Below are 24005 nucleotides of genomic sequence, written 5' to 3' on the forward strand. Positions count from 1 at the left end.
AAAAAAACATATAACATTTTATTGAGCTATTCTACTTATTTAAATTATTTTGTTATAGGTCGTGTTTAAATTTAGCTTTCCTAACAAGGATTTCATACCATCTAAGTATATCTTATCATATTTTGGTAAAATTCCCAAACACTATATTCAAATTAACTTTTTTTTTTTTATCTTTACTTGATAAGTCATAGTAACTTAACATTCTTGTCATTTTTATTTTTTAAAATGGGGAAAAATCAACTAATCCTAACAACTAATCCTATATACAGGATTATATATAGCACCTATTTAACACAAATTACAAAAATGTTTGGACATCTGTAAAATCACAGTGAAGTGACTTTTAAATCTCATGATCCCATGGGGTGTTTTGTTATTCACAACTGAGACATTTTGTTTTATAATGACAAGTTCTAGCTTATTTTGAGTTTGATGGATGGCAGCAACATATCCCAAAAAGGACAGCACTGGGACAATGAAAGCCTGAAAAAAAAATGATTTAAAAGAGAGAGAGAGAGAGAGAGAGAGAGAGAGAGAGAGAGGCCAAAGGACTATTTTACTAATTAACTAGCAACAGGTCAGTAATGTGACTGGTTATAAAAAGAGAGGTGTATCATAGAGGCAGATTTTCTCAGAAGTAAAGATAAGCAGAGGAAGAACAGGTTCACAAATATGAAAAAAAAAAGACCTGCACTACAAATTGCATTATAAATGACAATTTCAGAAAACTGTTCATCAGCGTGAAATTGTGAATACTTTGAATATCTCATCATCTACAGTATGTGATAGCATCAAAAGATTCTGGGACAAGGCCAAAATTAAATATTATATGCCTGTCATCTCTGATGATATAGGGGTCCATTAGCATCAATGGCAAATTGGCAGCCTGCACCTCTGGAAATGCACTATTTATGTTGCAGGGTCTACAGGTTGTAGGGCAATATACCGTAATTCCCGAACTACAGAGCGCACCTGATTAAAAGCCGCATGCTCTAATTGTAGAAAGAAAATCAATTTTGTACTTGTACAGGCCGCACCGGATTTTAAGCCGTATGCGTTTCACCTGTAATATGAGATATTTACACAGAAATATTACACGTGAGGATTTTTAACGTTTAATATAAGGTAACATAAACATGGTAACATAAACGTTATGGTAACATACAAAAATACATACTGCAAATGCTTTTTTTCCTCGAACAGCGCCTGTAACACGGCTACCTTTAAGTCTACGTACGTATCGTAACACACAAATTACGTTGCTTATGGTTTTTTTACGGAACAGTGCACAAACAACATTACAACGTCTCTTAACAACTGATAAAAATATATACCGTGTATATATACACTACTTGTCATTTTGATTGGTCTACTGTTACCAGGCAAAATGTTTTTGGCCGCATGAAAAAAGAAATGCATTAGCCGCACGTCAGTATAAGTCGCAGTGTTCACAGTGTGGGAAAAAAGTAGCGGCTTATGACCCGAAAACTACGGTATATGCTCCCATCAACATCTTTTTCTGGGAAGGCCTTGCATGTTTCAGCAAGACAATGCTAAACCAAATACTGTAGCTATTACAACAGCAGGACTTCACAGTAGAGGTGTCCATGTGCCAAACCAGCCTCCAACAGTCCAGACCTTTCATTGCAGTTAGAATCAGACAAGAATGGAACACCATTCTCCCAAAAGTCCAAGAACTGATCTCCTCAGTTCCCAGATATTTACAGACTGTTGCTTAAAGTAGAACGGATGCCACACAGTGGTAAACATGGCCCTAGCCCATCTTTTTTGAGATGTGTGACAATCATCAAATTGAAAATTATCCTATTTTTTTATTTCTTAAAATATTATATCTATTCACTTAAAACAATTAATGTATTTTATTTTTTCTATTATGACTACAATATGGCTTTATGAGATGTGCAAAAAATTGCATTCTGTTTTTGTTTACATTCATCACAGCACCCAAACTTTTTGGAATTAAGGTTGTATTTCTTCATTTTAAATGAAAGGAAAACCTTCTGAATTAATTTCTGTTTACCTGCCTATCTTGGAGCAGTTAGACCACAAAGCTGTAATTTAATAACCATTTCAGCCTTAAATAAAACTGCAGGTTTGCATAACGTAGTGACATAACATTAAAGCAGTCAGTTTTGTGCTTTCCTGTGTTTACTCGGAACTGGAGTAGTTATGATTGTTCTTAATGTAACTCTGTATTTAAGAACACAATTTAGCTTCTTTCTATCTGAACTAACCACAAACTGTTAAATCATTATGTCTCATTAGCCTTTTGTGGTCTCTGGTTAGAAACAGAAAACAAAAATAAGATCAAAGAAGAATTTATTGAATAAATAATACAGTACTAAAATAGAACTTATTCTAAAACAAAAATACAAAAACAACCCCGTTATTTGTTAAAAGTCTTTTAGTACACTGCTGAGACGTTTCATTTTCTCTTCCATGATTCTCTTGTTAGTTTCTGTCTCCTCCAGGAGCTGCCGCATCTCCTCCTCCACTTCAAATACCTGAGGAAGAAGCACAGACAGACAACATCAGCAGCAGAAACACAAACTGCTTTTCAAAACATTTGTATGTTAACTAGCATTTTATTAACCATGTCTTGATGGGTAAAATGCAATTAAAACCAGGCAATGACCAGAGCACACATTGGCAACATATGACCAGAGGGCCAGAACCGGTCGCTGAACCATCTCAACCCAGCCCTGGGTGTCTTAAAAGGACAAATAAACAATCCAACAAAAAAAGGAAATGGCATATTTTATGTATCAATTTTATCTATTATGTATATTTTATGTTGAGATGATTAAGTCTAATACATCTGTAAATGGTAAATGGCCTGTATTTGTATAGTGCTTTACTTAGTCCCTATGGACCCCAAAGCGCTTTACACTATATTCAGTGATCGACCCATTCACACACACATTCACACACTGGTGATGGCAAGCTACATTGCAGCCACATCCCAAGGACACAACGACCGAGACTGTCCGGGGCTCGAAACGGCAACCTTCCGATTACAAGATGAACTGCCAACTCTTGAGCCACAATTGCCCCCAATAATACCATTCAGTAAGACTCCAAATGAATGTGTGCCACACAAACAAAGCTTTTCTGTGCACTACAGCACTTTTTACTCATATTTTTCTGGGGGGGTGTCAAGATTTACTTTATTGTCATTCAGCACTACTTCAAAGATGTAATGCAGAACAAAACTATGTTGCACAAGCTCACTTCTTGGTTTTTGGACTGAGGTCCCATTCTTATTTGTAATGTGTACAAAAATCTGTGGACTATCATTCAATGCTGTGTGTACCACGTTTACATCAAAGTGCAGCACTTTACTTACTTTATGTTAGACAACATAGCCCTCTGAAGAAAACCCACCCCTTGACTGGAGGTATGACAAAAGAAAACATGCTTTACTTTAAAACATTTTCCTCATCATTATTTTTTAATCTAACGTTGTCACAGTGACTTTTATTTTGACCAGAAAAAGTGATGAATGTCATCAACTGTTGCATAACAACAAACCGTTACAGTATGAGAAGAATTTCAGTTTTTCAGTGACTGAATCTTCCCCATAATTTATAATGAATTATGAATCCAACAGTGAAGCAAGCGACTAAAGTCTGTTACGAAATGCTTCCGTTGCAGCCTCTCTTACACCTTATTTTTGAACTGTCACAGAGGAGGCAAACCAACGCTTGCGTTCCCCTTTCTCATACCAAGACATACCAGTTTCTTTCTTCCACTTTGGAGAAAAAAACATTTGTGGGAAAGCTGCCCACATTTTACCTTCTGATTGGCCTCTTCTATCTTTTGGTGTTTTTCATTAGCAAGTCCCAGAAGCTCAGCTTGATGGGCAGCCTGGACGGACTCCAGCTGTCGACGGAAAGCATCGTCCACGCAGTGTAATTTCTCTAGTGCAGCTCTGCGGAACAGACCAACACAAACGTGACAGGTTGCGTAAGGAGTGGTACTTTGGATGCTCTCCAAATGCTGCCTTGGGAAAAATACATGTCTGCATTTTTGATGGTGAAGGGCCACAGGTATAAAGTACTAACACAGGAAGTGCAGCCTTATGTGATCATTTATTTACAACAAAAGCATTCACCTTGCCTTGCTTTATGGGGAAAAGACTCAAACACTTTCCTAATCCTGATATGACATCTGAGACTTTTTAAGTACCATAACATTACAGTTTCATAAGGGCTTTGTTAAAAACTACTTCTTACTGGTGCAAAATCTACAAAGCTATATATCATCTTTCTTCTGAGTTCTTCCCAGCAGGCAGGCAAACATCAAACACACAAGAATCAATGATAGAAACCAAACAACAGCACTCTAGACACAAAGAAAGGCAAATAAAATGCATTTCAACATGCCTGACCCAAGAGAGTGAACCAGCAGCAGTGCAAAAGTATCACTGAAAGTCCCTGATAAGGGCAGTCTCTGAACAACCGGGAGAGAATAACTTGATATTTAACATACCTGTGTGCTTCTGTTGCCTTTTCTCTTTCTTCCAGCAGCAAGCACTCCCTGGAATCAAAGTTCTCCTTCATACGCTTCACCTGGCTCTCCAGCCGAGTGAGCAAGTCTGCCTTCTCCTGCCACTTCTTAGTGGATTCACTAAAAAGATGAAAGACACAAAGCATAAAACATACTGGTTTAGAAACAGCTTAAAGCTTTAATGTCTGATCATCTTCGGGTCAGTAGCACCACTAACATTGGAACTTGTTTGATTTAAACACAATTGTTACCCTAAAATGTCAGAAAGTACTCTGCCTAAAGCAGGCCCTTTTCCTTTTTGTGGTTATGCTGGGGTACTTGCCTGTAAACTCTTTTGACCTGCTCGAGCTCTGCCTCCTTGTCTTCCAGCTGCTGCTTCAGTTCCTCCTTGCGCAGGCTCAGATGTTCCACTCGCTCTTTCAGTTCAGCCTGCTGGGTTGTTTCCTCCTCCAGCTGCTCTTGAAGCCTCTTCTGAGCCTTTGCTGCCTCCTCCTTCAGCCTTCGGATCTGATCATCACGCTCCTGCAAGGACTACAAAGCAGTGACTGATAATGAGAAACTGCATGATAATATGAATAAATGCATAAATGATTACAAAGCACAACAATGACGGTTAAAACACAAAAGTTTTGTTTTGTTGTTGTTTAGCTTGGAGTTTGAGCCCTCTGGCTTGAGTAAAACAAGTTCTCAACCTACCTCTTTGAGTCTGCGAATGGTTTCTGTCTGGTCGTCCATGATTTTGGCTTTGATTCTAAGAGTATCATTGTCCTTCTCATTCTGTTTCCTTTGAGCCTCCAACTCAGCACTCAGCACCTCTATCCTGGCCTCTAAACGACCACGGTCCTGAGCCAAAGACGCTCCTGGAAAAGAATAACCCATCAAAATGTCGCTTTAACTCTCTATGTAAACACATGTGGAAGACAAACGTTAAGAGGGATATAAAAAAGAAAGCTGGCCCGGTGTTTTCTAATTGTGCATCTGGGCTATAACCACTAGATGGCAGACTTTTACCTGATAAAAATGTAAATCAGCACGTACTGTATTGAGCCTCTTTTTAAATTACCTCTAAGGTGGAAATCTCCAAAATTTTACGAGTTAAGCACAAGTCAGTGCATTAGATTGGCTCCAGGGAGGACCCGCACCACTGATTGCCAATAAACAGCTAAAACTGCATTATCAGCTTTTTCTGTGCACTGCAGGGCAGACTCAAGGTGCAAAACAAGTACTCTCCTGAATTTTTCCCACCTTGCTGAGCGAGCTCCTGGCCCCAAATCTTCCTCTCTACCTTGAGGCCGTCTATCACCGACTCCTGAGCCATGAGCTGAGACAACACTCTAGCCTTATCTTTCTTAAGCAACTCTAGCTGCAGGCCAAGATGCCGGTCCTGTCCTACCTCTGCTTCCAAGGAATGCAGACGGCTCTGGCAGAGAGAGACAGACAGTATTAATGATCAATGGCCATCTGTCATGGATGGCAGATGGGAAGGCAGCTGGACCATTCAGTATTCATGATGTCTCAAAGTAGTCAGTCTCCTACAGGACCAGGGTTAACATGTTTTTGAAAAGGCAGTGACTGATGAATCTGTGCCCATGCTATCTCACATGAAGTCATATTTCAATATTTTAAATCCTGCAATCTGGGCTCAAATCCAGTTGAAATGCTGGAATAAAAATCACCCACATCTCCCTCTCTTACTGCAATGCTGCACACCTTTAGATCAGTGACAGCGTCTCTCTTGGCTTTGATGAGCTCAGAGATGCGGCTCTTCTGTTCTTTGACCATAGCAGTGAGCTCCTGCACTAGAGAGCCTGATTTCCTCTCCCTCTCTTGGGACTGGGCCAGGGTTGCCTTGAGTTCCATCAGCTCTGCAGTCATCTGATCACACGCCTCCTTTACCTACAGAAAAAAGTGAGAGTGTGGAACTGAATGTTAATAAGAAATCTTGGGAGTTAACCAAAGCGTAGGTCCGAGCATTACCTGACACTTTAATCGGTCAGAACAGTTTCAGAGCCATGGCTTTACAGAAACACGTGCCCCACAATAGCTTTTTCACACTTTTCTCAAAGGTCACAAGTTTGGGTGACTAAGAGCAGAAATTTGTGCAAGCAGTAGCAATCAAAAATGAGATTACATTTTTGAACATTCTGAATTGATTCGAGCCCAATCCTTTTGTAAGCTTCTGTCCATGTGGCAATCAAAGACTACTTGTCCAGAGGCAAAAGATCCTAATTCAATACCAGTTTTCCCCATCGTGCTGAAAAAAAAACCCATCAGCCAAGTCTCTCCCAACTGGGTGAAATCAAGTTCAATCATTTCACTTTTTAGTGTTCAAAGTAATCATTTATCAGCTGGACTGCTCAGAGATTGTAGTGTAAAATTCAGGGCAACATTACAGTGATTATAGGCCATCTGGATGGCAGGGGTCCATCTTTTAGCAGACCTCAGAGAAGCGAGCAGCCTCAATGGTTAGCGCCATGCGGAACTCGTCCTCCAGAGCAGTGTACTGTTTCCTGCCCTCTGCCAGCTTCTCCTGCAGCTCCGCCTCCCTGTGGCTGTGCCTTTCTTCCACTGATGCCACTTCCTTCGCCACAGCATCATGAAAATCTGCCCCACCGGGTTGTAACCGCAACTCTAGTTGTTTTCTGTAGGAAGAATGACGCAAACGAGGATAAACGCCTCTTTAAATGGAGACTGTGTCGTCAACAGAAACTCTAAAGGCATGTAACTGCTTATTGTAATCTGTTTTTGCATTTGTATCTTTTTTTGCATTTGCATCCAATATTTAATTTAGATGCAAATTTCTAAATTAAACAACATTAGATATTAGAACCCCTTGAAACTTGGCATTCAATCGGGTACCTTGGGGGATTCATGACAAATAAGCAATAATAAAACTTTTCCAGATTTCTAAGCATTTTATAATATTTCAAAATTTATGAGAAAATGTTGCATTTATCTAGGATCACACTGCTCATGAGAAGCAACTCTTTTACAGAAATGGTTTCCATGGCATCTAAAGATGAACTTTATATTTAGCAGGGGTTCTTCTTCTTAGATGTACCTGTGCTCTTGTTCCCTGGCTGCCAGCAGTTCATGCAGCTGCTGCAGTTTGTCTTTGTGCTGTCGTACTGACGCTCTCTGGATGTCCAACTCTCTCTTCAGAGCTGCTGCCTTGTTCTGCAGTTCCTGTTGCCTTTTTATCTGAGGAAGGTCAGCACATGTTTTATACCAGCCTGTCAGAGCTGAATGACCTCTCTGTACTGAATCCTTTTATCTATCTGAATGTATTCACTCCAGGCTGGATCAGTGAACTAATGCGTCGTTACAATCAAAAATTAGAGCGATAAGGGGAGCTCAGCGGCAGGTAATCGAATGTAGCAGAAGCAGTGTGATAAACTTGCTTTGATGGGAGAAAAACTGTATGTCGAGCATCGATTAGCACCGCCTGACTGAATATACCTTATCTTTATCAACATGATTTGTTCTAGGGGAAATAAGCGAACATCTGTACCTCTTCAGCCTGCTGGTGAGCCCTAAGCGCCTCTCCGTGGGAAACGCTTTCCTCCAGTCTATGCAGTGCAGTTTTGTGCTGCTCCTCACAGCTGCGGGCCTGCTCCAGCTGCTGGGTTAGGGATCGACACCTCCCCTCCAGCTCCTCAACACGAGCCTGCAGCTCAGAGTGCCCCGATCGCTCTTTCAGCAGCAATTCTTTCAGTCTGGACGGGGAGAAAAATACGATAAGGGTGTCCAAGGGAAGCCGCGGTAATACCCTGAATTTCTCTTTTCACTTTATATAGAAATTGGTACCAGAAAGCACTCCCCAATTCTGTGATGCCCTTGGCTGTCCTTCCATAGTGTCAAATATGTGATAGCTTTTGAAATTGAAGAACTCTAACGCTATAGTATAGTCAAAATCTTATCTCATGGGAGAGACAATGGAAGTAGAAATGGAAATGAGGCACACAGGGGACAACTAAGAAACTATAAAACAGTAGAAGCAGCTCACGCACAGTAGTCCACTATTAAAATGTGCTTTGATGAGTCACTGTAATCTGTCTCTCGCTGAGCATGGACGGCAACAGTAACAGCCGTGTTCAGTGTCATTAGAAAGTGACAGTTAAGATTGATTTGTGTAATACTGCTGACATATGCGTGTCATCGGGCCTCTAATTACAACCATAATGCAGATTTATCTAAGCAGGATGTGGTGCCAGCGAAGACCGTACAGAGCAGAAGTAAAATGGCCTTGTGGCAGCAGAGATAGGAATATTTAATCAAAGCCTCTGGAAATTTAAACGTTAGGTATATAATCAGGATGGCTGCGTCGCTTAATGATCTTTATACTAAATAGCTTTATTATCGCAGACAACTGCAGGCATACTTGAAAGGTTTTTGGTGTAATGGAGCCAAAATGTGAGCATGATTTCTAAAGAGACTATGGCACCGTGATAGTGAGAAACAGATGAGGATCCATTATGAAGCTGACAACTAAAATCCACAGAGAAGAGTTCAATTATCGCTTTTTTTTCCAGCATGATATCTGCTTTAGAGCTGCCTAACAGATTCAAGTGGAGGTTTGTGATGAGAGGCGTCCACGGTAAATGTGCCTCCCTCTTACCTGTCTGTAGTGTGCAGGGCCATGCTCTGAAGGTCCTTTTCCTCGCTGACCTTGGTCTGCAGGCACTTGAGCTCCTCTGTTAGCTTTCTCACAGCTTGTTCTGCTTTCCAGCGTCTTTCCCGTTCCTGGTCACGCTCCTCCACAATCGTCTGAGCAGAACACATACACAAAGTATGAATTCTCAGAGTAAACACACACTGAACGCTTAAAAAAAAAAAAAAAAAAAAGTCATTTTTTCTTTAAGTTGAAATACCAATTTATTCTTACAGCTCAAGTGTTTTTTACAGTTTTATTTAAAGCATCTCGTTGTTTTTGTAGGAACAATGAAAGCAACATTGAGGATTTTTACCCCCCTGTATAAACAAGTGAGTACCCCTCAAAAAATATTGTTAGGAATAAAAGATATTTCCACCATTTTTCTCTCGTGTTACATCTGCTTTGAGGATAAATCCAATATTAGAAATTACTGCATGGGATACGTGCCAGAAACAAAAGCCTGTGCTGTCCAAAAAAAACATTAAAGAACAACTACCATCTGCCAATAAACATGGAGGACATGACACTGCTTTTTTTTTTTTTTTGCTTTTTTTTTTAAAATAATATGCTCTGAACGGGCAGATCAAATAAAAGAGTTGTTTGGCCACAGTGGCAGCAGATATTATCGATGCATATGAATCACAGTTTTTCAGGAAGAGACCCTGAAAGAGTCTGTGAATTATGACTGTAGAAATATTATGACTGGTGTTGCTTTGTTGCCTCAGGATTGGGGAGTTTGCAGGAATTGATTGAACTGTGAATTCTGCTTGAAGATAACAGACGAGCGTTTGTCCAAACGTTGAAGTAAAAGTGGACCCGTCAGCAGGATAAAGAATGGCAGACAAAGAACAAGAAGCACAGATTTAAATCATTTCAGATGTTGGGGGCATTTGAAGCACACAGTATAAGTATGAAAAATCATTAATCTCTTGCAATAGAATGAATTTTACATGGAGGTTGTCAAATAATATCAGCAAACTAATGTAAGAGACTTGTAGAGAACTACATGAAATGCCTACAAGAAGTTTGTTCTGTTACTTTGACAGAAGAATGTTGGATCTGTTGATATTTTTGTTGAATAAATGATTGAAAAAATAGAAACTTTCTTTGTGGAAAGGAATCGAATGTTTTCTTATCACAACAAAAAGCCAAGAGTTTCATTAAATGTACTGAAATTAAATAACCAAACAGATGATGGACTACTGGCTTGAACTCTATTTTGCGCATAATTTAACAAAGTTACCACAAAGAAGTTATTGACATCACAAAGATAAAGTCAATGTTACTGAAACAAAGCTCTCAGAAACAAAGAGCAAAACATGAAAAACCTTCTGTTTACTGTGGTCCTATTTCTGCTGTCACCTTCTAAAAGCATTATCCATTTATTCTATTCCTGCATTTTTTTTTTTTGTTTACACAAATGTTTCTGCAAACACACCAATTTACTCTCTTTTTGAATGGGGACAGAACCGTTTCTATTTTACAGTCACTCAATAAAAACAGAAGCAGCTAGGTGACCCGTCCATCGTGTACCCTGTAGGTTTCCTCCTCTTCAGTGGATCTGGTTTTCATATCGCCTGAGGCCTTAGCTGCTCTTAAAGGTCCTTTCCTTGTTGGCCTCACTGCCTCTGCACTCCCTGTGCTACCAGCCTTCGTCCTGGATCCAACGGCAGACTTTGAAGCCCTCCGTTTATGATTCTCCTGATCGCTGCACATAAAACAAATCACAAGTATTAAACTGGCTGTAAAATAGATTCTAAACAACCCTCCAGCTAATGTCTGGCTAAACAAAGGTCAAAGCAGAAGATTTACTGAGTTTTATAGGGAAGCAAAGTCTGAACAACTTTGAATTTTGAAGTAATATTTCAAAGTAACCTTTTTTTGATGAGGGCTATTGTGAGATTACTTAAGTTAAATTTCTGAATCTTAAGCACATGTCATTAGTGGATGATGAAGTAAGATGAGGGGGTTGACCAGAGAAGCGTGGCCATTAATCATGCGAGTGAGCTGCCGGCGGTAATTTCTAACAGAGAGGAGAAACGTCTATAACATATCATCTCTCTGAGGAAAATTTATCACCCCCTCTCAAGTGGGAGGTAAAAGGAATTTCCCTAATCAAGATACCTGATAATATTAAGTTGATGCATGATGAACAATATGGAAAAACCCATTGCTGCATATTGTTTGGTGAATGTATGAATGTGATTATCATTGCTTAGAGGTACACTCTCTGATTTTGATGTAGTGCCCACCAGTGCTGAAAATGTCTTCACATAGTTTAGGTTCATCAAGTTTTAGGCTTTGCTAAGTTGGATCTCAGCTGCTATAACAAAATCAGGGAGTCCAAATATAAACATGATGGCATTTCAAAGCAGCTAACATGACACCAGAAATCTCTTTTGGTGCAGAATCACCTCTCTGATCTCTTGGTCTCTTTGGTGGTTGTCGACGATGTTACACTGTCATGGTATTTGGGAATTCTCGTTTGCCTCCTGTTTTCCTTCCCGCTGTCACATTCACTTTCTGAAGTGCGGTCTGTGTCCCGCTTGGCTTTCCGTACCATCACCACAGAATGGGCAGATCTTCTGGATTTATTATCTGCAGGGTTCTGGGTAAATAACAAAGAAATACTTAAAGGGTTTTTTTGTCACCCCCCGGTTCCTTATATTTTTCTAGGAAATATAAAAAAGTGGGAAATAGGTACACCAACATCAGTTAACACAAATGGCACATAAGGCAAAAACAGAGTTTTTACAGTGTGAAGCTGTGATCAGACTCTTTTCAGATGGTGGGTCAAATATGAACATCAGTGGCTGAAATCCTGCCCGAAACCATGATAGAGCCTCCACTGTGTTCAACAGATAGGCTACTTACAGCTGGGAGGGGTAAAAATGACAAGAAAGCCTGGCTCATTATAAGCAAAATATAAAGAGCAGAGGGGTGATTTAGGAGTTTTGCACACTACTTTATTTGGGGATAAATCACCATTTAAGAGCCAAATGTGCAAAAATTAATTTATGTAAAGATGACTTCAAAATATCGCCATGAATAATTTATATTGAACAAATAACTTCAAAGTGCAGTAGATTAAGAGAACATCAATTACATTAACATTTAGTACAACTTTTTCTTTCCCACCTTTTCCTACTATCATTATTTTAAAAAAAGCCAAAAAACAAAAGAAAAAAAACAACAAGGCACATATGCGTAAAAAATTGATCTTCAAAAAGGTGTACACCTGCTGGATGAGCTGGGACATCTGGTGCTCCAGTTTCCTGATGCGCTCTTCATTAACGGGGTCTCCTTTATCAGTCACAGTGGAGCGAACCGGCTGTGTGCGCGGAGGTTCTGGTTGTGTGACTGGGTCTGTGATTACTTCTGAGGTAGCACCTCTCTGACGAAACTGGGTCAGCAGCTGGTCAATGCGGGGTGTGGTGAGAGGAGCATCGCCTCTGACCTGCAACGGAAACTTTCACTTTTATTTCAGAGTTTCCAAATGCAAAAGTGTGGTTTCGAATTATAATGTATTTACAGGACTTCATTGCAGAGACAGAAAAGAGTTAATAACGGCAAGAAAAATGGCTTCTACTGCAGTTTGTTTTCCTGTAGAAAAACAGACAGAAACTGCCATCTGGTGCAATGAATATGCAAAGTAGTATATTGTAAAGCAACCAAACTTTCATCATCCCAGTATACATAAATTCATTATGTTCCAATAATTCAGTGACAACCGGGAAATCTATTTGGCTCGATGATATTCCTCGTTGCAGCGAAGCAGACCTACATAATTAGGTCTTCTATAAGCAAAGCTGTGTAATTATGATATTTTGTCTTAGGTTAATACAAAGTGTTTGTGTGAGGTTTCTCCGGGTGAACCGATTTCCTCCGACGGTACAAAGAGGTGCATTAATTGTTGACTTTAAATTGGACAAAGGTAAAGATGTGAATGGTTGTCTGTCTGTTCTCTGATGGACTGGTGACCTGTACACTGCATCCTGCCCTACGACAGCTGATGGGATAGATGGAATTTGTGTTTTTGCATAACTAACCACCCTCTACTCTTCTGTAAATAGTACGTGCTTTATTTATTAAATTTTTTCTGTGCTTATTAATCTATTATTATATTTTATTTATTTATTTGTGTGTAGTGAACCCGAAAAGTAAGAACCTCATTGCTCAACATACCCACAGTTATTTGTGGTGTGTATGACAATAAAATTCTCGGTTCTTCTTTCTTTTGTATCAGGAGCGCAGGATTTTGATATGCTGCCTATCAGGCAGTTGAGCATCACTCATACAATAAGTGGAAACTGTTCTACAACTTTCTTGTTCTCATGCGTCTCACATTCTGTTGCGTTATGAAAGCTGTAAATTAATTGTTGGGAAATAACTTTATGTTTGTGTCAGTTGCAAAAAAGCAAACACATGGCGAGAGACTTTCCGGTCAAATAAAACAGGATTTAATAACAAAAGTCCCTAAAGCATGGTGAGTATATCTAAACAAATAAAAGAACTACACTGGAATTGATAGTAGCTTAGCATAAAAAATTACCGGTTCATTGTGACTTGTGTCAGATGAGAGTAGAAGGTCCACGTAATCTTCTAGACCGGGGATATCACAGAGACTACTGAGACTTTGAGGTGATCGGTTTCCCAGTCGGTTTAGGCCATCCAGAACAGAGACCTGCGGCAGTGACCGCAAAACAATCTCCCTGTAACCTGCAGTAAGATAGGAACGCAGGTATATCAGAGAAACCTGTCGAGGCTAGAGCTGCCTGATTGCCATGAGTCTCTTATTCAGTAATGTCACATCAGTGGTGCATATGACCTTCATGAAAGATCAAATAATTCATTCTGAATGAATAACCTTTGTGTGTCACCTTCATATGCACTACTGATGTACCCTATTTAATAGGTAGTGAGCACAACTTATGCAAGTATATCTACACATACAGACAGCAAGAGTTGCAAGAGTGCCTTCTCGTATTTAACAACATGAAAAGAGACGCCTTCAACAACTAGTGCTGTGAATTAATCATTAACTGGAAGATATGGATAATGGGTGCAAAGGATCACTGAAAAGCTTTTTACATTAATTTAACTGCAGCCAATCCAATTAATGAAGAAGCCAAATATAAGATAAACAAAGAGATTAAAAGATCACAGTCATTACTAATAGCGGCTGTCAGTTTGACTGATATTCACTGGACTTTCATTACAGGGGGAGTTTTAAATCAGTTATTCTGCAAAATTGGAAAAAATATCCTGTAAAACTGCTGTTCATAGCTGATATGCTGGGTGCTATTATTAAAGTTTGATCCAACTGCAGTTGGAAAATATGAATTAAATTGTTTATCTTTTTTATATATATATAATTTATGTATCGACCTATTTTTTTCTGTAATTGGATAACGTACAACAAACTTTTGCTTTTTGCAAATTCAGCGAACTGACATACTCGCATTTGATGCGGAAATGCTCAAAATAAAGTGTAATCCAAAGAAGCGATCCTGGAAGACCTGGAACAAAGTTACAATTCCAACTTTTCATCTTTTCATCTCCTCTCACCCCTGCCATCAGAGACCCTGGCCTTGTTACCACAGCCAGTCTGCAGTAAACATCACATCATAGTCTTTGGTCCACCACAACAGGAAACCTCATTAGTGCTTATCTCCATCAATAAAGCCAAAATATCATACCCCCTGGAGTCCCATCTGCACTCTAGTCTTCCTTCTTACAAAACTACGCACAATTCTGAAGTTAGCCTAACTCTGCCCAGGAGCACACAACAGAGACACAACCATAAAGCACAACTAACAGAGTATTATTACAAAATGAACATCTTACAATAATAATAATAACAATAATAATCTTTCATAGTAGCTGATGTGATGGTTTCTCACTGACTTCTGAGATTAGATGGTTGACATTCCATTTAAGTGCCCTCCATTATGTTTCCTGGGATTTTTCCATTCCTTCAGTGTGTTATAGGACTTTGTTGGTACATGTTAAATGTCTGCAAAGTGTCAAAGGGAGTTTTTCTTCCCCTATTCTTCTGAATTTATATCCATTCTTTGCTACTTAGCAAACACCTTGTTGACAGTCCAGTCTTTCATCTACATCATTATGTGATACATGCAAAATGCCTGACAAAAGGTGAATTTGGGATGTTCTTAAACAAAGAATGAACAGCTACCAAGCAGCTTGCCAGATGCTTTTCTTACTCAAAACAATGACCTAAGGCGTTAGGAGAGACTGGACTTCTTTGTCCAAGGTGTATTTGATGTCCTATCCACTCTAGAAAACCTCGTCACAGAGAGACACCTCCCTGCCCTCTTTGCTCTGGAAGGTGTTCCAACGAGCATCTTTTCAATAGCTGTCCAAAAGCCTTTAGAGGCAAGCACTATTGCTGGTGCCATGACCAGGTCTTCAAGGTAAATGCTTTTAGAAACACCAGATGCAACCATCTGGCAATGACTATCACCTTTATAAGAATTGGAGAGAAATCTCGCCCCTAAGCTGAAACTACCGCCTTGGTTAAGCAGCCGAAGTTCTCAGTCCAGATTATAATATCAAAACTGCAGCCAGACGTGACCACTGTGTCCACATTCACCAAGGAAGTGATTATGCTGGAAATAATAGTACTCTGGGAACATCATATGGATGAGGAAATTGAAAGCATGTCAAGTTAATGCGTGCTGAAGAAAAGGCAGGTGATCCCGCTGACAAAAGGAGGACCATTAAATCAGCTGCCAAAACCACAGAGAGAGCAACTATGTGGCTTTCAATTACGAGGGTGGATTTATGGACAATTCCTTGTGGGACACAAGCTGGGATCAGACCAACCTCAACTAGCTCACCCCACTGTTGTAACACCTACAAAAGCACCTACAAAAGCTTCCACAAGATATGTTTCATCTAGCTAACTAACATACACTTGGACAACAATGACAACACAGCATTTGTAGATATTTAAAACTTTAAATTTGACACTGAATGTATGCAATATGAGTAAGCTAATTTAGTCTGAATTACAGACTACAGTTTTATCACTACTTAAGGGACAAATTTACTTTGCAACAGTGAGCTCCTATTGGCAAAATAAGTCATTTCCTGTATACTGCTGGTTCCATTAAAAAACACATACACACACGCAAACATTTTTTTTAAATGCAAAAAAGACTGAACAAATTGCGTAAAAAATAAATATATGGAAGACTGGTATATTTTTCCGCTTGAGGAGCAAGTCTCACACGCACCATTAGGGCGCTGCTCTAATATAGCCATTTACATTGATGTCAGTGAAAACGTATTGTTGCACTTGCTGGGCGTATGTTATTACACATTCAGTATAGCTACAGGTTCGTACTAAAAATGAAAGGAACAGAAACAAATGAATTCAGAGGGAAACAGCTCAAATATACAAGTACAATGACTTTCAATGCTGAGCTAATGCCCTTTTAGATAAACCATGTTTTCAATGCATTGTGTTTTAATGAAAATTCCATCCCAACAAACATAAGCCTTCTTGTTTGGTTCTCCTACATCAGGCCAGTGCATTTACACATCTGATAGGTCAACATGTACAGCTATCACATCAATCAGCTGCTTGATACAACTGCACTCCAATACAGAAGTGGTCACAGGCTCTATCAGCTGATGTGTCTGCTGGCCTTGTGGTTCAGATAAGATATTGAATACATATCACAAAGCTTCTGGCTTGTTTGTTGCTTCTGTTCTCTCTGCATTTTAAATCTGTATTTCTACAATCACTGTTCACCCTCTGAATATCGTTAAGTACCAGTTTTTTGTTATAGATGTGAACAGGGCTCCTGTCTATGAGTGTTAAGGTTTCCTACCTGGTGACCTACAGACAGGGTTGTCTCTGCCATCCTGACTTAAAATCACCTCTCTTAACCCTTGTATTCCCAGAAGGCACTGCAGGAGGTGATCAATGCTGTCCAGGTAATTGCTATGGAGACTGAGGTGTTTCAGCTTGTACTCCGTGCCATGGAGATACAACAAGCCTAATGAAGGCATGAAGAATTGACAGCATTGAAGCATCATTCACTTGTTAGCATTCTCATTTGGATGCAGAAAAAGAAAACACTGTTCAGGCAAAATTCAACTCACCGCTGAGATCATTTATCTGATTGTAGGACAAGTTTAATCTCGTTAAATTCACAAGCCCATTCAGTGCTGGAGTGAAGGGAGAGGACATTAACAACTGAGTGATTTTACAGCTCATAGAGCAGTGACAGCAATGTCAGGGTAAACACAAGATCCACTAATAAAGAATTATTACTTGGAGAACTCACAGAGAGCAGAGGCATTTATTATCTCTGTTAAATGGTGACTAAAGACTCACCTTCAACCTTGGTGATTAAGTTGCAGGATAAATTTAAAGTCCTCAGGGAAGTGAGGGAACTCAGACCCTCAATCTTAGAAATGCAATTGGAGGAAAGGTCTAAGTGTCGCAGGTGCCAAGCTGAGGTCAGGCCCTTGATCCTCGGGATGTGATTGCAGTGCAGATTAAGTGACGCTACAGTGGGTATCAGGGGAATATCTAGCAAGCTAGAAAGAGGGCAACAAGGTCAGATTCACAGCGGAAGGTAAAACTTTGTGCAAATAAGTACATGTTCTGAAGGTAAATGTGTACCAACTAATGACTATTATAACAATAACAATAAATTTGTTAATTTATTTAATCAATTGCTTAACAGTTTACTTTAAATGATGTAAAATCTCCTCTGAAAATTCTAAAAACTCAATCCAAGTGTTTAAAACTTAGAGGGTATTCAGTTTTCAATGACATTGAAGACAATTCTCATATTTTACTACAAAGAAAATATTCCAGATAAGCAACCTCTTGTGGACTACTAAAAACATGGCATTTATGCAAATACAGTTTCTGTTGCCTAAGTGTCTCTCAGTTGACTGATGATTCTACTTGTACTTCTATTCTCTCCATATTCGCGAGTTATAGTCTTTACACAAACTGTGAGAACTGAAAAAGCAATCAAACATGAAATCAAACAGAATAACTGGCAAGTCCTGACGGCGAATAAATTAAGAAAAGTCAAGCCCTCTGGTTACAGCTTTTCAGCTAAGAGAATAGGTTTCTGTTATTAAAATATTTTTGGGTTTGGATTTTCAGTCTGTCATACACCCATCAGTCACTGTATTAGTTACACCTGTCCTACTGCTATTAAACACAAATATTTACTCAGCCAATCACATTCCAGCAGGGCTCGAGGAAATTGAGGATAGAGTTCATACAGGGTCACCAGACCTGAACAACAGAATATTGGAGAAATGATGTGGATCTGTACATCTGCAACATTTCAATATGGACCAAAATATTAACAATGAATTGCCACAATGAATTAGGAGAAAATGCATCTTACCCTGCAATGAAAAGGTGTGCCTATTACAGTGACTAGAAAGTTCAAATTATATACAGAACATGGGAATTTAGAACTAATTTAAAACTGACAACCACATAGCCCTTTTTTATTTGCACTTGTTTGTCTGCATATTGCAAGACAGTAATATTGAATTCTTGGTAGTAAAGCTTTTGTCCACCTAACATACAGTCTTTTTAAAATCTGTATTCACTAGATAATGAAATAGATGACGCTAATAACCTATATAGGCCTTTTCCCCACAGTGCTTAACTTATCTAGGCTTTACTTTAAAGAAATAAAATATTTGTGTTACTTCATTTCGCAATTCAACATTATTTACAGCATTCTTTGTCTGCACTCGCAGGAATGTATCATCTTATTTTATCTTATCTAGAATCAGATCTATACAATTGAAGAATGGTACTGATGTCAACAAAATGTTATTCATATGTTATTCACACGTGTCATTCTCATACAGCAATGAGTTATAGTTCACATTGTATGGGGTCTTATTGTTCCTTATAAATATCACGTTTATCATCAGATTAAAATTGTAACGTAAAGCTCGTCATGAAGTAAGTAAATATTCATGCCAGACTTAATCGGTTCGTCAGTGGTACATAGTAGTCCCTTATTAGCTGATGTAATGTAAATTTTGATACGTTAGTTGTGAATAGGTAACTTTACCTTGTTATGTTCTTGTCAATAAGACTCAGCTCCTTGCCTGCCATAACGACGACATGTAGCTGTCCCACCGCTACGCGTAAAGTCAGCTAACTAACAAAATAAACCAAGGAACCGCTACCGACATCAGGCTAAACACGTAGAAAACTCGCTAAAAAAAAGTCGACGAACACATCCTCTGAACAATCCTGCTAAGTTACCCAGCAGGCTAGCCAAAGTTTAGCGACTACCGAGCGGCCTCAAAGGAGCCAAACTTATTATAGGCCATCAACAGAGAACAACTGCAACTTCTGGGAGAGCCCAAAAGCCTTTCGTACTTCATTTTCTAACAAAGTGTTGTAAATTTATTGTTCGTTGGAGTTCAGTTGAACTAACCGCTTCTCGTATCATACTTCCTGTTTACTAGACGTCGCTAACGGGCACATCCGGGACAGATTCTTTGCTCCGCCCACCTCTAGAAACGTAACATGTTCTCTTCACTCATTAGTACATTTCAATTTCAATTTTTAATCATCTTAACCTGCTGCACATCCTTTCAGCTTGATCCCTCTTCCTACCCAATCAATACAAGTCCTTTTGTCATTCCTTAGTGTCCTGTCTCAAATACAACTCGCTATATGCCTTTTCCTTTGCCTTCACCTCCTCGTTCTTTACCTACTTGACAATCCCACTTTTCCTTTGCTGACTTATTCTACCTTTGCCTTTGAATGCTTTACTGCACTTCCTGATTTCATCACCCAGTATGCATTAGAGTCACATCTTTAAATATTTCTGAAGTTTTATCAAAGAAGGAAAGCAAAGCTAAACTAAACTAAATCTGAAGCACTGGTGTTTGGCATGTCAGGGAATTAATCAGGAATGGTTCATAATATCACAGTGTACACTGTGATATTTGTAATACACTCAGTTAAAAGTGTAAATGAATAAAATTAATACACGTGTGAGAAATTTCATACGCTTAATTATGTGAAAGTGATAAATGACAGCCAGAGTGAAATACACCAACTCTGACCATGTAAAACAAATAGAAGAACATAAAGCTGATGACAGTTGACAGTTTTTGCAGTTCTGGAATTATTCATGGAGCAATAATTTAAATACAGATTTCTCCTTTCATGCTTGCATCCCCAAAGTTATAATTAATAAAACTTCCTACATTAGCACCGTCCTTGACTTATAGCCCTGTGAAACAATGCTTTCTCTAAGTTGAGTATCTTCGCTCAACTATGGCTAATCACAGATGTATTATAAAGATCCTGACCCCTATTATAGTCATAATTTATCCAGCAGCTCTGCAGGCCGGTGATTGATTCAGTTCATCTCACAGTGAGCATTGTCCATATTAGAGACGCTGCATGACTGATCACTGTACTCACTGGCTGCTCGCCAGCAACGATAGAACCAATTATACCTGCAACCCAGCCAATGGCCCTCCTTAACCTGTGAAAATGATGATCTGGTGCAAATGAAGTGAGTGAATTAGAAATCCCATCTGTTGATGCTTCGGCACCTTATCTCTCATTGGCTGCAGTTTTCAAGGTCACTGTAATAAAAAATTTCAAAAGACAGAGGGGAGGAATAATCTCAAAGCCAATTAGGAATCAGTACTAATGCACAAGGGTGCTGTAATTAAAGCCAACTGGAGAATTTTAGCATCATTCTGCACCTTTGTTTTCATCTTATTACTCCCATTTGTTTTGAAAATTGTTTACAGAGGTTACAGAGAAGTAAAGCTTCAGGCTTTGGTACAAGCTTGGAAAAGGTTAATAAGAGTGCCTCCCTGATGCTTTGAGCTGAACACTGTCATTTTATTTCCATGCACAAAGTGAGTTTAGCAGGACATTAGGATATATTTTTAATCACATGGCTAGAGCTAAATATTGTTCTCACAACAGATGCTGGTTTTTTTTGTTTTGCTTCAATCTTCAGAAATTATTGGAAAATATCCTTCTCAGTTAACAAAATCCTGACTACACATTGATAATTGAAGCAATTAAATAATTATATGGAAAGACCTCTCAATTCTCATGTTTAAGAAACTGGAAGAATGAAAAGATTATACCAGTTATACAATGTTAATTACTGGAAAAATCTTTTCAGTTGTAAATACACTAATTAGCCACATAACTAAAACCACTGACAGGTGAAGGGATTCATAAACTCGTATAGCACAATGACACCTTCTTTAGGGAAACCTTGAGTCATGGCATCATATGGTTGTTACTTGGACATGCACCACTCAGCTAAACATTGGAATAAGAGTGCACAAGGTCTTGAGACTGATCAATCTGTCCATGAGCGATTCCTGAAATGTACTGAGATAAGTGTGTAATAAATTCATGAAGCATATAGATACAAAAATATGTGCTTTAAAGTTCTCTAATTCGGTGACTGTCTCTACCAAAGGTAAAACTACAGAATATCAACCTCATGGGGATCCTAGATTAAAAGTCAGCAGGCTTACCAACGTTATTAGGATTGGACCATACATATCTGTCGAGGTATTAAATCTGGACCGACAGATTTGAAAATGGCTTGAGAGTGGAGGACGAAGTTTTAGATGAGTCTTATAGAAACTTTCTAAATCCGCTACTGGTGTCATAAGAAGTTAAGTGAAAGTTTCTGGATGGGAGAGTGGGGCAAGGTTAGCTGATCTAACACCTGTACCTATGCAACCCTACACACCTTTTGTTAACTGACTCTAAACTTTAATTAGCACCTTCCTTTTCATCTTTCTTTGAAAGGAAGAACCTTATGAATGAAGCATTTGTTTTTCACAGGTTATTGTGTCCAAGGTTTTTGTAGAGTTACGAGTTATATCAGGTTTGTCAAATGCTTTTTTTAAATCTCAGGTTATAAAGTTCTATATTTTCATAACATGTATCTGCATTATTAAAAAGTTTATCATTAGTTTCTAGACTAATTTATTTATTTAATATTGGCTGTGGGGCAAAATGAGCTCGAGGCTTAGGGGTCAGTTTAGTCAGTGGTTTATCTAACAGCAAGACAAATAAGTGGTCTTAAAATTTATGCGGCATCAAAAAAATGAATAGATCATAATAACTACATTGGATAGTTGCTTGTGCCACATAAGAAAATAAGATAGACACAATGCACCCTTTTTGTCAACACTCATCAGTTCTAGTATTTTTCTTTTTTATTCTTCATTTTGAACAACGATACCTTCAAAACATGTGACGTGCGAGTCTTTATGTCTCTGCCTCCAAAGTTTGCTATTATAAAAATATTTGCAGCATTTTATTCCATGTTGGAATAACATGGAATAAAATGTTATTCCAACATGGAATAACATTTTATTCCATGTTGAGAAACATGCAGACAGCTGCATGTTTCTCAGCTGCAATGTTTCTCAGCTAAACATGCAGCTGTCTGTATAAACTGAAAGTAGAAAGAAAATCATCTCCATCTTCTCACGATGTTGAAAAGCATGAAAAAGGTATTCAATTTAAGACTTCAGTGTTTGTTTGTTTTTCTTAAGAGTTGGTAATGCATATTTGTTGTATGTATTACAATGAATAGGGAGGGAGAGCGAGGCTGGGCTTCTCTGCTTAGGTTGTTGCCCCCGCGACCCGGCACCGGATAAAGCAGAAGAAGATGGATGCAATTTTCCCTCTAAGCCGTGTGCGTGCGCAATTGCGCACTCCTGGCACAGTCTCTGTGCACAGAAAATCTGCGTTGCGCACAAAAAAAAAAACATGACACATGAAAAATTAGAGGGAACATTGGATGGATGGATGGATGGATGGATGGATGGATGGATGGATGGATGGATGGATGGTATTCCATTTTTAAAATTAGAATACAAATTTTTGGTCACAAACTTGAGTTGTCATATACATCTGTGAGTTTATGTGCACAACAGTACATGTACACACATGAAGAATTTGACCTTTGTTCCTTAAATATATGGCATTGTTTCTGACTGATATGCTGCTCAGAGTCTTTTGCTCCTTGCTTTTAAATCAAATGGCACTCTTGACATAAACACAAGCTACTGCAGCCCAGCTGTCTTAGCTGAGGAAACAAAGGTACATTTGTTCCTTTTTCGTAAAATATTGTGATGATGTTACATTATATTAGGCAGTCAGTTGCCCACATTACACTGTAACTATCACCAGTTTGGTTATCTATTTTGAACACCTCAGCTGGAAAAAATTCTAAATGGTTTGTAGAGTTGGCCACAGGTCTGCATGTCAACGGGAGGTAGAAGATTGCTTCATATTTTGCTATATATAACGTTAGTGTTTCTAAAAAAAATTTCTTTATTAACAAAGTAAACTAAAAATACACTTTATCACATTTTATAGTTTTAAAATTGGATAACAACTGACTTGAACACAATATGAAATGATGTGTTTTCACTATAGGAACTTTGATTTTTGATAGGTTTACTAATCTGAAAGCTTTCTAAATTTTATTTTTGTAGTTTTCCATTTGTAGATAGTGCGATTCTCTGATGTGTATGTGTTTCTACCTGTGCTGATGCTAGCATGACTAAAGCTAGCTAAGTACCAGTTAAGCAAGGCAGAAGCATGAACTCATAAAATGAACAGAATCATAAGAATATAACATGACGAGCACCGCAAATGTAACAAAAATATGTTGACATCAAATGGTATGTTATTTGAAATCTATATTAAAAAATGACACATTGATTTTTTCCAATTTCTTTTATTTATTTATTTATTTATTTTTACCAGTTGTCCAAA

At 38.6% G+C, this 24005-nt stretch overlaps 1 protein-coding gene across 2 annotated transcripts; it reads right to left on the reverse strand.

Moving 5' to 3' along the window:
- Positions 1-2323: 2323 nt before the first annotated feature.
- On the reverse strand, positions 2324-19690 carry lrrcc1 (leucine rich repeat and coiled-coil centrosomal protein 1). 2 transcript variants are annotated; one of them, XM_080907013.1, is made up of 19 exons: positions 19279-19690; positions 17553-17758; positions 17318-17383; positions 17044-17211; positions 13737-13903; positions 12423-12641; positions 11599-11792; positions 10718-10892; positions 9149-9297; positions 8042-8246; positions 7592-7731; positions 6971-7172; positions 6241-6426; positions 5776-5950; positions 5227-5390; positions 4853-5061; positions 4513-4650; positions 3817-3952; positions 2324-2525 (listed from the first exon to the last, which is right to left on the reverse strand). In XM_080907013.1, the coding sequence occupies exons 1-19, from the start codon at positions 19320-19322 to the stop codon at positions 2415-2417; spliced, it is 3054 nt and encodes a 1017-aa protein (XP_080763139.1). In that variant the 5' UTR covers positions 19323-19690; the 3' UTR covers positions 2324-2414. The 2 variants fall into 2 exon arrangements, with proteins under 2 accessions (XP_080763139.1, XP_080763140.1); XM_080907014.1 differs by lacking the exons at positions 17044-17211; positions 17318-17383.
- Between the last annotated feature and the right edge of the window lie 4315 nt (positions 19691-24005).

The sequence above is a fragment of the Rhamphochromis sp. 'chilingali' genome (genome assembly GCF_963969265.1).
Source record: "Rhamphochromis sp. 'chilingali' genome assembly, chromosome: 16".
Classification (NCBI taxonomy): Eukaryota; Metazoa; Chordata; class Actinopteri; order Cichliformes; family Cichlidae; genus Rhamphochromis; species Rhamphochromis sp. 'chilingali'.